At 50.3% G+C, this 16,639-nt stretch overlaps 1 protein-coding gene across 1 annotated transcript in view; it reads right to left on the bottom strand.

Moving 5' to 3' along the window:
- The window catches only part of ANXA2 (annexin A2), a 48,679-nt gene extending 32,866 nt beyond the window's left edge, over window positions 1-15,813 (bottom strand). Inside the window, exons 1-2 of the mRNA XM_062206043.1 lie at window positions 15,728-15,813; window positions 3,133-3,191 (exon numbers count right to left, since the gene is read on the bottom strand). Of these exons, the coding sequence (XP_062062027.1) occupies window positions 3,133-3,180 (48 nt within the window). The 5' untranslated portion in view covers window positions 3,181-3,191; window positions 15,728-15,813. The remainder of the gene's footprint in view (window positions 1-3,132; window positions 3,192-15,727) is intronic.
- Between the last annotated feature and the right edge of the window lie 826 nt (window positions 15,814-16,639).

The raw sequence follows: 16,639 nt of genomic DNA on the forward strand, positions 1-16,639 counted from the left end.
CATGTAGGAGGACAAACGTCACCTCATTCCAAAAGCAACAGCAAACAGGGAGAAGTTTTGTGTCATTTCAAAGTATCGCTGGCAACAAAATTAAAGGGGTAACTGAACCTATTACCCAACAAATCCACTTGTCTGAAAATCAAATTTTTAAGGCAAAAGGGACCTTAAGATACAGGGGAATATGTGACATGTTCTGTTTCAGTCCCAATCTCCACACAGAAGAGCACACTACAGTTTAGACTCATTTCAAAGGTTATGTGAAAAGCCCTCTTGAGAAACCTGATACTAATAGTCAAACGCATTAGAGAAACAAATTACTTAGCACCTGGGCTTGTCTGGACCTCAACACGCGGCTTGCATTGCTGCCAACAACAGTAGACACGAGGCCTGGGAGGAAAGATTTCAGAAAACTGCCCAGGCTTTGCAGTCGGGCCGGGGCTTGTACTCACTCCATTCATTGAGCATTCTGAAGACAAGAGCCATGCACAATAGGCAGGGTTTAGTACCAAACTGCTGTCAACCCTCTTTTGAGTGCATCTCAATTCTAAGAGCACATACTAGGGTACTCCAAAAAGTTCACGGGAAATGTATTAAAATCATGTGGAGGCAGGCACTCAGCCTGCAGTAGGGACACTGGTGGTGATGCCCGTGTCACATGTCCCACTTTCAGCTCCTGACTCCAGCTTCCTACTACTGCAGACCCTGGGAGGCAGTGGTTGGCTCAAGGGATTGGGTTCCTGCCGCACATGCTGGATTGAGTTCCTGGCTCTGCCACTGGTCCAACACCAGCCACTGTGGGTACCTGGATGGCAGCTCTGTCTGCCTGCCTGTCTGTCTATCCCTCTTTCTGTCTCTGTCTCTCAAATGACAACTGTGTGAAGAGATAATGTGTACCTTCCATGAACTTCCTGTAGACTTCATATTTTGAGATATCTGAGGGATATGGCTACCGGTCAGTGTCAGTTCTGAGTATCAGTACCAAGATGGCCTGGAAGATGTATGGTGCTACAAGATGTTTTATGTACTCAGGGTGGCATTCTGGCACAGAGGATTAAGCAACCACCTGCAACATTGGCATCCCATATCGAGTGCCAGGTGGGGTCCTGGCTGTTCCACTTTCAATCCAACTTCCTGCTAATACGTCTGAGAAGGCAGCAGAAGATGGCCCGAGTACTCGGGTCTTCTGCCGCCCACATAGGAGACTGGGAAGGAGTTCCTGGCTCCTGGGTTTGGCCTTGTCCAGCCCTGGCTATTGCAGCCATTAGGGAATGAATCAATGGAGGGAACATCTGTCTATTTCTGTTTCTGCAAATTCCTCTTTGTTGCTCTGCCTTTCAAATAAATAAATCTTTTAAAAAATTTGTACATACTCAAGATGTATATTTTGCTTAAATCTGAAAATATTTGCAATGACTCATATAGAGTTTTAAAGTTCTTAACTATAAAAGGAAGAAGAAAATGCATTAGCATTTTCAGGTTCATATATTTCCTGTGAAAGATAAATTTAATTCTGAGCTCCCTGATAGACAAAGCAAAAAAGGAAACATGACGAATTACAGTCATTTCATTATTTCTCTTTAAATAACAACAACAACAACAAAACCACTCTAGCTCTTTTGGAGAAACAAACTTACCAGGTGCTAACTTTAAAAAAAGTTATGTCCTGGGGCTGGCACTATGGTGTAGCGGGTAAAGCTGCCGCCTGCAGTGCCGGCATCCCAGTGGATGCCGGTTCTAGTCCCAGCTGCTCCACTTCCAATCCAGCTCTCTGCTATGGCCTGGGAAAGCAGTAGAAGATGGCCCAAGTCCTTGTACCCCTGCCCCCATGTGGGAGACCTGGAGGAGGCTCTTGGCTTCTGGCTTCAGATTAGTGCAGCTCTGGCCGTTGCAGCCATCTGGGGAGTAAACCAGCAGATGGAAGGCCTCTCTCTCTCTGTCTCTGTCTCTCTCTCTCTCTCTCTGTCTCTGTCTCTCTCTCTCTCTCTCTGTCTCTCTCTCTTTCTCTCTCTCTCTGTCTCTGCCTCTCTGTAACTCTGCCTTCAAATAAATAAATAAATCTTTAAAAAAAAAAAAGTTGATTGTATAAAATCCAAAAGACATAGAACCAGCTTTATTTTTTTAAAAATTCGAGAGGAGACAGATAAACAGAAACAGATAGCTCCCATCTACTGGTTCAGTCACCAAAGGCCCACAACAGTCAGGGCTAGGCAGGGCCAAAGCCAGAAACTCAATCTAGGTCTCCTACATGGAAGAAATGCAATTACTTGAGCCATCATGATCTCCTCCAGGGTCTGCATAAACAGACTTGCATTAGCAAGAAGCTGGAGTCAGGAGCTGGACCCAGGTATCAAACCCAGGTACTCTGACATGGGACATGGCTTCTTTTTTTTTTTTTTTTAAAGATTTACTTATTGATTTGAAAGGCAGAGTTACAGAGAGGCAGAGGCAGAGAGAGAGAGGTCCTCTATCTGCTGGTTTACTCCCTAGATGGCTGCAATAGCCAGAGTTGTGCCAATCCAAAGCCAGGAGCCAGGAGTTTCCTCCAGATCTCACACACGGGTGCAGGGGCCCAAGGACTTGGGGCATATCTACTGCTTTCCCAGGCTATAGCAGAGAGCTGGATAGGAAGCAGAGCAGCCAGGACTTGAACCATTGCCCATATGGGATGCTGGCATTGCAGGTGGTATAGCTTTACCTGCTACGCCATGGCACCGACTCCAGGACATGGCTTCTTAACCAGCATCTCAATGGCTAAGCCAAATGCCTGCCCCAACAATCACTTTTGATAAGGCTGTAACTTACCCCAAACATGAATAAAATCCCAGGGTACTGTGCTAAACTCATCACTATAACAATTATCACGCTGACAAGTATGGCAGAAGAAAACTCCAGCCACCACCATGTTCCTAACTCTGTCCAATTTTAACTCGATGCCAAGAAAGCTTTTAAAACTATGACAATTTTCCAAATTGAACTACGAGAAGTCATGAAGAAGAGGGTGGAACCAAATGATGAGCATCTGACTTTGGCCCCCATTTCTCTTAGGTTATGCAAGAAAAGCGAGTAGCACAGTCAGCCAGAGAGAAAGGTCCTATTTGCAAAAGTCCCACAAAGTGAAAAATGTATACTTACATCACCCTCCAAGCTGAGCTTGCACAGAATTTCATGAACGGTAGACATTTTGAAAGAAGCTGGAAAAAAAAATACAACACAAAGTCTTTAGGAAAAAGCTTTATCCCCCGAAGGTCAGTGATTGCTTATACTAATTTTAACTTCTTGGACCATTTCAACTGAGGACACTAGAGTGCTTTTTGCAAACAGATGCAATGCCCCTCTTAGACTGGAAAAATAGAAGCTCTGAGGTGGTTTGCCTTAGGCTTGGGATGGACTAGCAAATTCAACAGTCTTTTCTGCTCTATTCAAACAGAGCCTTGGAGAGAGACTGACTTGTGAAAGGTAAACCGAAATGCTGCTCAAGGCTAACACAACTTGTTCAAACAGGATAGAACTGAATCTTCCCCTTCTCGGAACCCTGATAAGCTAGTCCAGCCGGCCTCAACAGCTTTGCTTCTCTAGAGTAATTTAAGACATGGAAAAGGGCCTAAAAAGGAAGGGTGGGGACTGAAATCAACGGCACGGCACGCTTATGCTGGCCCATTTCTTCCTGGACCCTCATTACCATCCATAATTAGTTCCTTAGTCTAATGATGCTTACAAGCTATTAAACTGTTTATGAGAAAGACAATGAACAGATTTTTCCGATATTAACTTCTTCCAAAAACAAAAGGACTGAATTTCTGTATTTAACATTCAAAATGGCTAAAATGCTGTCACCTTTCAGCTAACCACGCGGCCGGGACACAACAGCCTGAAGAGCTACCTGGCTTTCGGCTTTGCCATTGTACAGTTCCTGGAACTGCCACACCCGAGCCCTGGTGTGCAGACAGGTCACTGGGCACCAGCAGCCCAAAACAAAGGAAAACGAGCGGAGCCGTGCCCTGGAATAGGCAGAACAACAGGGAAACAAACAGCAGCACCTCCTGCTCTGGTCTCTGGGATCCTGGGGCTGTGCCTGTGTGGATTCAGCCTGCTAGCCTCTCCCCACGCTTTGCTTAGTGTAAATATTTTCACAGAACTGGTCTGGAGAGAGTATTTGTCATGGACGCTGGCCAGTTGATAAGGAAATTTTGGACCAAGCGGATTCCAGGCCCCAGGTGGGGTAGGAGAGAGATAGAGGATTGGTCTGTATTTGGGATCAAGGATGTATTCTGTCCGATTTTCATCCTACACTCTCTCCTAGACTACTCCCCTCTTCCCGATACTCACAGAAACCTTACAAGCAAAACAAAACAGAAAGTCAGTCCGAGCCATTGCTACTGCCCCCATCCCTCCCCAGCATCTCCCACTCTTAGGGTATTCATTTGGTCTTGCTCTATCAATAAACTGTGACGTATCCATAGAATGGAATATTACTCAGCACGAAATAAGCTCACAAGCCACAAAAAGTCACACAGGAACTTTAAATACCTATTACTAAGTAAAAGAACCCAACATGAAAAACTTCAGACTGTAGGATTCCAACAGTATGACCTTCTGGGAAAGGCCCAACGTGGAGACCATGAAAATATCAGTGGTTGCCAAGAGTGTGCTGGAGAAGAGATGAACAGGTGGAGCCACCACCTGCGGTGCCAGCATCCCATTTCAGTCCCAGTTCAAGTCCCGGCTGCTCCACTTCCCATCCAGCTCCCTGCTAACATGCCTGAGAAAGCAGCGGAAGATGACCCAAGTGCTTGGGCCCCTGCACCCACGTGGGAGACCCAGATGGGGTTCCAGGCTCCTGGTTTTGGCCCCAACAGTTGTGGCCATTTGGGGATTGAACCAGTGGATAGAAGATACCTTTCTCTCTCTTTCTCTGTGTCTCTTCCTTTCTGTCTGTAGCTCTGCCTTTCAGATAAATAAATCTTTAAAAAAAAAAGGAAAGGAACAAGAAAAGTTGGAGCACCAGAGGATTTTTAAGGCAGTGAAGTCATCCTGTGTGATACTGTAGCAGTGGATCCATGTTTGTCAAAGCCCATAGAAGGCACAGACTCCAAGTGCCTTCTACACATAGTGTGCGCTGTGGGGGACGAGGCTATGTCACACTCCGGTGGAGGGTGCTGCTGGTAAGGGAGGCGAGCCCATATGGGAATGAGGGAGCGTATGCCAGCTCTCCGTACATCCTACTCACTTTGCTGTGAGCTCAAAACTGCCCTAAAAAAATAAAGTCCATTTGAAGAACTCTTGCTCTATAGCTGAGTTGCCTACTATCAAGCATTTGATATGTAACAGCCCAAACTGAGATTTCTCTCCAGCACAGACTGCATTCTGAAGACTTAGGGTGGAAAAAAGAATGTAAATCTCATTAATCATTTTATACTGATTACTTACTGTAATTGTGAAATGTTGGGCATGCTAAGTTAAAGGAAACATACTACTTACATTTAATTTCAACTGTTTCCTGTAACTTTTTTTTTTTTTCACAGAGTTAGACAGTGAGAGAGAGAGAGACAGAGAGAAAGGTCTTCCTTCTGTTGGTTCACCCCCAAAATGGCTGCTACAGCCGGAGATACGCTGATCCAAAGCCAGGAACCAGGAGCTTCTTCCTGGTCTCCCACATGGGAGCAGGCGCCCAAGCACTTGGGCCATCCTCCACTGCACTCCCGGGCCACAACAGACAGCTGGACTGGAAGAGGAGCAACTGGGACTAGAACCCAGTGCACATATGGGATGCCAGCGCCACAGGCAGAGGATTAACCAAGTGAGCCACGGCGCCAGCCTCCTGTACCATTTTTAATGTGGCTACTAGGAAGTTTACAACCGAATATGTAGTTCACATTCTCTCTCTACTGGGCAGTGCCTTTCTGGAGGAGTCCAGAGACGCATGGTTCAATCTTAATCCAAAACCCTTTGTCTCACATTTGGGTCCAGTGGAGCCTGAGCTTGAGATGAGTTATCAACATGGGCACTCTTGAGTCTTAACCAAAGCACAGGCAAAATTCCTAGGACATCGAACCACCCAGCCCTGGGACTTCGCACTGGTGCAGGACTCCAGCGGGGGATAAAGTGTTGTGATCTGGGGTAGATGTTTGGTATGGCAGTTAAGAGGCTGCTTGGGACACCTGCATCCCGTATCAGAGTGCCAGGGTTCGAGTCCCAGCTCTGTTCCAGATTCCAACATCCCACTGATGCACACCCTGAGACAGTAAGCGATGGCTCATGGACTTGGGGTCCCTGCCACTCACATGGGAAACCTGGATTGAATTCTGGGCTCCAGGCATCAGCCTAGCTCAGCCCCAGATGTTGTGGGCATTTGTGGAATAAACGAACAGATGGAAGATCTCTCTCTCTCTCTGCCTTCCAAATAAATTAAAAACTAAAATAAATGCAAAAAAATCTTAAACTGTTATCATCTGCCATGTAGAACCATAGCCACAACTGTAAACAGCCAAGAAGTAAAAATGCCATTAACAGGAATAAGAATAAAACCAGGGATGTACAGGGTGGAGTTGCAAAGTGTAGATTAAATCCCACTTAATAAGTCAGGTGCCACACACTGGTCCTGATGCCTCAACTACAAAGGCACAGTGAGTTGTTACCGTGCGGTTCTTTCAAGCTGTCTCTCCAGCTCTGAGCACTGGCTTTGTAGACAGCTGCCTAACTGCGTGCCACACGGGATCCCCACACTGCACAGATCACACACAGACTCCGCGCACTTCAGCTCTTCCCTCACAGCCCCAGACCTGGAGGAGACGAACAACCAGGCTTTCTCAGAGCCCCACAAATTTTGCTTTCCACGTTCATAACCGTCCTGCTCTTTCATCAGATCAGCCCTACAAGTCACTAGCAATGAAATCCATTTGCTTGTTTCAAAATAGCTCAGAGTCAGTCCTCCATGGCTTCCTCCTCCTACTCCAGCAGAGTCTGGCCTGCGCATCAGAACCCAGCCTCGGGAGTGGGCCTTCAGCCCAACAGTTAAGAAGCCTACGTCCCACATAAGAGTGCCTAGGTTCCATGTCTGGCTCTGGCCCCTGACTGTAGCACCCTGCTAATGCAGACCCCAGGAGGCAGCAGGGGAAGGCTCAAGTCACTGGGTTCCTGATACCCACAAGGGGCACCTGGGTTACTTTCTAGGCTACGTCTTGCTCCCAGCTCTGGCTGTTGCAGGTATTCAGGGAGCCAACCAGTGGATAGGAGCTCATTCTGTTTGTACCTCCCTCTCTCTCCCTCTTAAAGAAAAAGGACTCATTCTCACCTGGGACCCAGCCTCTCCCCTTCTATTGCCCGCTAACACAGGGAGACAGCCAAATCGTTACTTGCCTCTCCTCAAACACACAGACCTCCTTTCAGTTGCAGCTCCTGGTTCACATCTCCACCCACATCACCTTACCCTTACCTCTGGTGTGTAAAGACCTCGCCTTTCCTCAAGCCACCACCACCTGGGTATCGGCTCCAAAAGGGTCACAACGGCCCTCATTCCACAGGGCTCTCTCTGGCCTTCAGTGCCAGCAGCACGTGTTGATACCACCTCGCCATGCATCTACTCAGCAGAAGGTACTACATGCCCTCCACATGTTACATGTTCAAGTGACAAACAGTACAATTCAAGTACAATTCAAACCACTAGGGACTTTTTTTTTTTTTTTAAGATGTGTTTACTTATTTGAAAGGCAGGGTTACAGAGAGGCAGAGGCAGAGAGAGATCTTCCATCCACTGGTTCATTCTCCAAATGGCCGCAATGGCTGGAGCTGGGCCAATCTGAAGCCAGGAGCCAAGAACTTCTTCTGGGTCTCCCACATAGATGCAGGGGCCCAAGCACTTGGACTATCTTCTTCTGCTTTCCCAGGCCATAGCAGAGAGCCAGATCAGAAGAGGAGCACCCGGGACTAGAACCAGTGCCCATATGGGATGCCGGCACCACAGGCAGAGGCTTAACCTACTGTGCTGCAGTGTCGGCCCCAGCAAAGTCATTTTGAGTACAACTGATCCGAGGTTAGAAGAAATACCTGGCTTGGCTACCCATGATGTTTGTAAAAACATTAGTCTAATATCTTTGACTAATGAGAATGTGCCAATGTGCTGCTTCCCTCAAAGAAAGGAAGGAAAAAAACTTGGCAATGTTACTTTCTTTTTTTTTCTTTCTTTCTTTTTTTTTTTTTTTTTTTTTTTTTTTTTTTTTTGACAGGCAGAGTGGATAGTGAGAGAGAGAGACAGAGAGAAAGGTCTTCCTTTACTGTTGGTTCACCCTCCAATGGCCGCTGCGGCAGGCGCACAGCACTGATCCGAAGCCAGGAGCCAGGTGCTTCTCCTGGTCTCCCGTGTGGGTGCAAGGCCCAAGCACTTGGGCCATCCTCCACTGCCTTCCTGGGCCACAGCAGAGAGCTGGACTGGAAGAGGGGCAACCGGGACAGAATCCGGCGCCCCAACCGGGATTAGAACCCAGAGTGCTGGCGCCGCAAGGCGGAGGATTAGCCTATTGAGCCGCGGCGCCAGCCTTGGCAATGTTACTTGCACAAACGCTGGTGACCTGTAACAAGCACACACTGGGTCTGCCCCACGTGAAACGCAGACCCCCAGTCCTCCGTGAGACACCTGAGCCCTGGGTCACCCAGCGCCAAGGCCAGAACCCAGGGCTCCTGACTCCGGGGTCTTTGCCCTGTAGACTTCCCCACTGTGGTTGTTCTGCCTAAGAGGCTGAGCCACAGAGAGCAGAGCAAAGGAATTCCAGCTGAGATTAGCTCCAGGCTTAACAGTGAGGCCTGGGCTGAGAAGGGTGAATCACCAGGACTATTCCAGTCAGAGTCAGACAGCACAGGAACAAAAGCCCAGGGTGTTGAAGCACAGGTTGTTTTTTTTTTTTTTTTTTGACAGGCAGAGTGGACAGTGAGAGAGACAGAGAGAAAGGTCTTCCTTTTTGCCGTTGGTTTGCCCTCCAATGGCCACTGCGGCCGGCACATCGTGCTGATCCATAAGCCAGGAGCCAGATGCTTCTCCTGGTCTCCCATGCGGGTACAGGGCCCAAGCACTTGGGCCATCCTCCACTGGCTTCCCGGGCCATAGCAGAGAGCTGGCCTGGAAGAGGGGCAACCGGGATAGAATCCGGCACCCCAACCGAGATTAGAACCCGGTGTGCCAGTGCCGCAAGGCGGAGGATTAACCTGTTAAGCTACAGCGCCGGCCAGAAGCACAGGTTTTAAAATGAGCCATGGGGCCCGCACTGCAGTGCCGGCATCTCATATGCGAGCTGGTTCAAGTCCCAGCTGCTCTGCTTCTAATCCAGCTCCCTGCTAATGCACCTGGGAAAGCAGCAGACAATGGCCTAAGTGCTTGGACCCCTGCATCCATGTGGGAGATCTGGAGGAGGCTCCAGGCTCCTGGCTTCAGCCTGGTCCAGACCTGGGTATTGCAGCCGTTTGGGACATGAGCCAGCAGATGGAAGACCTCTTTCTCTGCGTCTCTTTCTCTGTCTTTCTCTCTGTAACTCTGGCTTTCAAATAAATAAATAAATCTTTTTTAAAAAGGAAAAAAAAGATAAGGCATGTGTAGTGTAGTGCCCTGTAGGGTTCTCAGATAGAAGTTTCTGAATGGAGCCAAGCTAGACCCAGCCATGGAGATACAGGAAGGCCTGCGAGCCAAAAGGGAAGAGGACCTGACACACGGGCTGACCGTGCACCAAAACATTTGCTCGGGAGCCCTACTTTCTTACCAAAGCCAGTGGCTCTGTCTCGAGCATACCCATTGTCCCGGATGAGATTTAGAATGAAGGCGCCGTGCCCCATGAGACCTCTCTGCCTCCACTGACCCCTCAATCCCAGCGCAGGAGGCGTGCACGCATGCACAACACAGCACAGGCACGGCTCTGGAACCCACAGCCGGCACAGCAGCCTGCATCGCTCTGGCCAACACTTCGACCTCACCCAGTCGGCCAACTGGTTTCAACTTGCAAACAAGGAAAAGAAAAAAAAAAAAGATCAGCCGATAGAAGCGGCTGACAGACAGAGCATTCCCAGGGAGGGGTGAGTTTGCAGAACATGCCAGGAAAACGGCCCTTTATCTCAAAAGGTTTTTCCACGAAGATTATAAATGAGCGGTACAGAGAAACTTACTGAAGGAGCCACACCCACCTCAAACTGGTTTCAAACAATGCCCCACTGGGCACCGCCCTAACCAGGGGAACCCATGGTTTTCTCTGGCTTCGAAAAGATTAAAAATTAACAATCAGACTGTGCAGTGCCTGGCTAGGAAAGCTCTTGGAATCCCAAGCTAGGGAGTAATGAAATTTACGCAGCTGTTGAGAAATAAGGCACCTAGATTTAACAGAGGGACAGGAGGGGAATTCAAAAAGCTCAGAGAAAATGGAATTGAAGTTTATGTTGGTGTAAAAAAAAATATGTTTTTTAAATCCAGGCAGATGGGGGGGGGGGTCCTTCAAAAAGTTTGTGGAAAATGTGTTCTGAAAAATACCATGCATGGATCTCAAGTTTTGTTGTGCCACAATAAACTTTTCTTTCAATTCTATTTTTTCTAGAAAGTTTAAGCACCTTCACATTTTAGAGATCATTTAAGGGCTCATCCTTTTTGAAACACCCTCAGAGAGTTTACTGTGTTTTATTGTTTCACTTCAAAACATAAAACACATACAGCAGCAAGAAAGTACAAGTGAAGCAGCTTTCAGTTTTCCAAAGAGAAAAGTAAAACACAGTTTGCGTAAGGTTGAAATAAAAAATGCAAGCGTGGGGCCGGCACTGTGGGGTAGCCAGTAAAGCTGCCACCTGCGACACCTGTACCCCATGTGGGCACTGGTCCAAGTCCCAGCTGCTCCAGTTCTGGTCCAGTGCCCTGCGAATGCGCCTGGGAGGGCAGTGGAAGATGGTCCAAGTGCTTGGAACCCAGGACTCATGTGCGAAACCCAGAAAGGGCTCCTGGCTCTGGCCTAGCCCAGCCCTGGTCACTGTGACCATTTGGAGAATGAACCAGCAGATGGAAGACCTCTCTCCCTCTCTAACTCTGCCTTTCAAGTAAATAAAAATAAATATTTTTAAATGTAAACATAAAAAGTCAGCACTTAAAAAAATTTTAAAAACACACACAAGTTCCACTGACCTGAATTGAGGAGAACCAGCCCCAGAAAGCTCAAATAAGAAATGAGCAAACAAAAGCCTGAAGTAGGGCCACACAGAGCTCAGTCTAATTCAGCAGTTTCAGAGCCACACCCACCCACTTGGGGTGTGGATTCGTTACCACAAAACAGATCCTTAGCAACCACAACTGAATCTAGAAGGGGCTGGAGGCGCCAATGAGGATTTCAAAGCAAAACTGGGTAGGGGTGGGGGTGTGGAGGGCTGGGTTTCCCCCACCAAAGCCCTGACTGGACAGGGACCATCTGGGACGCTGCAGTCCGCAGGCAGCCAAAGCACGCAGGGGTGTGGGGGAGAAGGGAGTTCCCACTGGGCTCCACCACCCACCCTCCTAAATCATCTTTATTTAACAAAACCTCTTGAAAGCACATACTTTTCTTCTTGGTTTCTGGTCTTGATTAACGCCTGAGTCACAGGGCCAAGTCATTCCCCAGCATTCCTGGAATTCTGCCCAGCGGCCTGGACCGCACCGAGCAGGAGAGACCCAAGGGCACTTGCTCCAGCTTGCCCCCTCGCTGCCTGCTCTGAATCGGTATTTGTCTGCTCGCTGCAGACACGTTGCAGCTTCTGGCTCTCACAGCTGCTCTCTGCCAGTCTCCTGATATGGGGTGGGAGTGGGTGGAAGGAGCGGGGCAGGAAGAATGACATCACTTGGCTTGGAGCAAGGTCAGGGTTGGGAAATCCAGAGCTTCCCATCTACAACTCAAGCTCTGTGTCTTATGGCCCACATAATGTGCTTTCCACAGGGCCCAGGCGCCTACAGAGGGGAAAAAAAAAAAAAAGGTCTAAACTCAGCATTCAAAATCTTGCACACTCTATACCTACAGGCCTTTTCTTCTGTATTGGGGGGGGAGGGGGTCTTCAAAAAAGTCCCTGGAATATGCATACTATGGGTTGCAAAATCATTTTACACCAAACGAAATGAGCTTATCTTTCCATTCCACGTGTCCATGCACTTTCTGGAGCTCCCTACCTCTGTGCACAGACGCCCATCTTGGTCCACGGGCGGATGGGGCCGGCGACGCTTCCCTAAACATGCTGCCCCTCCAAGCTCCCTTGGCAACCGGTGTTCTGCCCTGAGCAGCTGAATCTTACCCTCCTCCCTCGGCCTGAGGCTCTCAGCAGAGCTGTGTGTGTGTGTGGAGGTCGCCCAGGTCTGCACCACCTGCCCCCAGGGTTTCTGACTTATTCCTGTTTCCTCACAGGTGTGAGCTCACCGCGTGGCACACAGCAAGCATGCAATCACAACCTGGGAGGCTGCACACACATCCGGGCTTTCCACTGTAGTTGGTCTTTCTTCCCCTGCCTTATCCAACACACCCGCCTTCCTCCATTTTCTTTCTCTCTCCTAGACCAAACATCACAAATGCAGTTCCAGGTCCAGGCAGTTGGCACAGGAGCCTCTGCAAATCTTCAGAAAGCTTGGCAGGTCCCTGCAGGGGCGGCCCCTTTCTCACCGCGATCTACTGTAGCCCGGTTCCCAGCCCCCGCCTCTGCCATGTCTGGGCTACTAGAGTCCGAGGCCTGTCCACACGGCCTTCGGGCATGAAGCGAGCCCGGAAGCAGTGAGCAGACAGGACTTAGACTTCCTCTAAGCTGGGAGTATGTAGCCTGGGCGTGGCGAAGAGACAAAGGACACAGGCAGAGGGTTCACACCAAGCCCGGGATTAGAACTCAGACCACTGGGGTGCTACCGGTTTGTGCTTCAACAATGTTGAGCTCAGGTGGCTTAGACTTGTATGTTATCTCGTGGGCATCTCTCTTGACCCCTACCACTGACCTAGCCCCTCAACAAAGTAGAGCAGAACTCTGGCAACAGGAGAAGGAAAAATTCACCAGGCAGTGAATGAGTAGAAAGAGGGTGTTTTTTTGTTTTTTTTGTTTTTTGTTTTTTGAGGCATGGAATTCCCTCTAGCACTACAATAGGGCGTGGCACCAGGGAAAGGAGGAAGCTGTTTCCCACACGCAAACACAGAGGAACACCCAATTTCTCTTTAATTCTTACATTCAAATCGGGAAGTCAGCACAGCCTTAAACAACACTTGCCAAGGTGGGCTACGGATGATGCTTAGGTCTGTGGTTCAGTTTGTATCAAAGGGAAAATGAGCCCTGCTCAAGTTTGGAAACTAACATTGGTGAAACGTAAAACTTAAAATATGATGGCTGTCACACAATTCACAGCTAGATTTAAGGTCTACAGAGCAGGGATGTGTGTGTGTGTGTTTGGCTCACTGTTGTTTCTCCAGTGGCTACAACTGTGGGTGGAACATCGTAGGTGCTTGATAGTCTGTGGAATGAAGGAATGTCTAAGGCAGCCCATGGCACGCCCATCCTTTCTCCATGATAAATGGCCCAAGCCCTATACAGAGTGACAACCAAGGCTCACCGCAATGCATTAGTGCCAGGTCCTAGGCTCACAGGTGCAGGAAGAGCCTCAGCCCTCCAAATCGATAGCAATTACAGAAGAGTATCTACTTTGCCAGAAAAGCTACTTAAATCTGACATTAGCCAGGAAACTAACGGCCATGACTGCAAGTCCAATGTCAATCGATACAGTCCTTTAATAGCTCTGAGACCCGGGATGTTAAATACTGGAGACTCCAGTCCAAGACTGAGCTCTTAATCAAGGTCAGTGAGTCAGCAATATTTCCTGGTCATTTGAGGAAGGCAGGCGACACAGCCATAAGATTCCAATTGAAATACTGCACACAAGGGTCAGGGCCTGCTCCCCTCCACTGCAGACATGCTGGGCCATCCAGTCCTGAAACTTCTGGACAAGAGATTTAGAAGTTGATAGAAAGCTGTCACAGGATACCCTGGTCCTGGTCTCATCTGAAATCTTCCTTCACCTGGCCTGAACACTACTTCTCCTGGATTCCATAACCTCAAATTCTACAAAGTGCAGGTCGGTGTGGGCTAAGGAGGGTTTCTCAGTGCTGTTTCTTCACTAACAGTGCTCTCTGGATTGCTGGGGGTTTTAGGACCTCCGACCATCTCTAACATAACAATCATTGATTGCATTTGCTGGCTTCTAGCTGGGATTGGCGTCACACTGGAGGAGGGAGGAAGAGGGAATGCAGCAGAACTGGACAAGCCCCCTGGGCTGCTGTCTCACATCAGGGAAGTTGGTCTCTAAGGAGGCAAAAGAAAGGCATTGAAAAGGAAGCAGAGAGGAGGCAGAAGCATGAAAAAGAATTTAATCAGTGCCAACTTCAAAGCAAGTTCCAGAAAAAACTCAGTGATTTATTCTTCCTACCCACCTGTTGGCCCCCCTCCCCCAATTAGGCAGTATTTGCATACAGAGCATGGTACTGGGGTTTCTTCTGGGCTAGCCTGGGAGCCTAAGCATTTTCAGTAACATTGTTTCCCTGGGAAAATGCATTCTGCATTCCAAATCACCAAGGTGTGGCCAGAAGGCTTCTGAGATCCAGGTAAAGGCCCAATGTGTACCCATCAGGCCACTGCTGTTTCACCCCCAGACTCCAAGCACCCACAGCTTTAAAATGACAAATCTCGCCACAAAAATGACACTTCACCCTTGTCCGGCGCCGTGCATTTGCAGTGCACTTTAAAGATTTAATTTTGAATTTACATACTTTTTGAACTCCTCAATACATAGTCCTCCTTCGGGTAGAGGGTGTATAATAGGGGTCCTTAAACCACTTGTATAGGTAAGAAACCTGAGGGTCCACTCCTATTTCTCCAGGGCCAGTCCATGGAACCCAGGCCCCGCCCAGCAGCCAGCTCCGAGCTGCAGGGAGCGGCTGGGCCACGCCCTTCTGGGCACCCCAGGTCCCTGACTCACTGCCGCATCACCGCAAGTAACAGTCGGGCCAGCCCTCCCCACAAGAACTCCGGGGACACTTCCTTCCCCATGCAAACGTGCTCAACCAAACGGAAAAGCCCCCAGATTGAGCACAATCTGAAACTGCTATCCCGCAAGATAATCTCTACGAAAGAGCAAGGAACCGAGGTTTCTGTTTTGTTTTATTGGGTGCTCGGCTGGCTACTCAAAACTCCCGCCCCACCCCACCCCCACCCCAGCCTCCCCTCTCAGGGGTCGGCTCAAGCTCCACAAACGCGCGTCCCGATCGCGTAAAGGGACTCCAAGCACACATGGGCAGCATTCTGGAGGGCGGTGGATCTCCGGCTCCACGAGGAGCGCACGGCCCCCAGCCGTCCGCAGCGCTCGGCGGCCACGCCCTGTCCCCTCCTGCGCCCGGCACGTCTGGAATGCGGGGCCCCCTGTGCTCCCCTCCCTAAGCAGGCTCGCCCACTACCCGCGAGGCCTCCGGGGAATGCACGGTCCCGTCCTGCTCCGCGCCCCCAGGCCTGGACGCGAACGGCCCCACTCTTCCTGCCCGGGATACCTGGCCTTGCGCCCCCCGCCCGCAGCAGCCCGAGTGCGCCCCGGTCTCCCCCGGCTCCCGGCCCGGCCGCTCGAGCCCCTCTCTGCAAAGCCCTTTCCCCCTTGCCGGCCTCCGCAGGCCCCGCTAGTGCTGCGGCCCCGGGCCATAGCGGGCGGGCGGCGGGCGTGGCGCGTCCCGCTTACCTGGGCCGGGCGCCGAGAGCTGCGAGCGTCTCCAGTTGCCGAGCGGAGCTGGCTGCCTTGGGTGGGGCTTTTATACCCGCCACATCCTCTCGGCCAGGCCCGCCCCGCCTCCCCTGCCCTGCCCGCCCCCACCCCGACTCGGGGTGACTCACGCTCCCCGGGCCGCTGGCCCGCGCAGGCAGCCGCGCCCTGGAACGGCTGCGAGCCTCGCCGCGCGGGAGCGGCCCGACGCCCACGGCCCTGCCCAGGGTGGAAGCCCCGCCGAGACTTCCCCGAGGTCCGGGTTAGGCCGTCTCTTTTCCTCCCTTCCGGACTGGAGTGCCACGTCGAGTTCCCAGCCTGGGCTTCGGTTCCTAAATGGGCCACACTTCAGGAGACTCTGGCTGGGTGAAATCACTTTATTTTCTTTTCTTTCTTACTTTCTTTCTTTTTTTTTTTTTTAGGCGCCTAAAAAAAAAAAAAAGAAAGAAAGAATTGATCCAAGAAACATAAATCTGGATTCTCCTGCTCTGGGACGTTTGGCTTCCAGCAACCCATTACCATCTGCAAACATATTAGCTTAACCTCTGGCCGCCTGTTCCCGGAAGGAGACCGCGCAGGCCATGCACCCCGGCCTCGGAGCGCACCCGGAGCCGGAATCCCTCACCCCACCTCTGCACCGGGAGGCGCCCCGTTCCCCGGGGACTGCTGAGCTCCGCGGTGCGTCGGCCCCTGGGACCTGCCACTCTGCGCAGCCTTGTGACAGGCAGGCCCGAGCTGGGTGGGGCGCCTGGCTTTGCAAAGGAGAACTTTGATCCCTTCTTCCTTTTGTGACCGCTGGTTGCTTTCACTTGCCCCGAAGCCATTGAGCCAACTCCCTCGCTCGGTTTTGCTGTTTCTCGCTTTTCTTCCCCGGCACTGCTTCCACGAGTG

The sequence above is a fragment of the Lepus europaeus genome, chromosome 11, assembly GCF_033115175.1.
Source record: "Lepus europaeus isolate LE1 chromosome 11, mLepTim1.pri, whole genome shotgun sequence".
NCBI classification, from domain to species: Eukaryota; Metazoa; Chordata; class Mammalia; order Lagomorpha; family Leporidae; genus Lepus; species Lepus europaeus.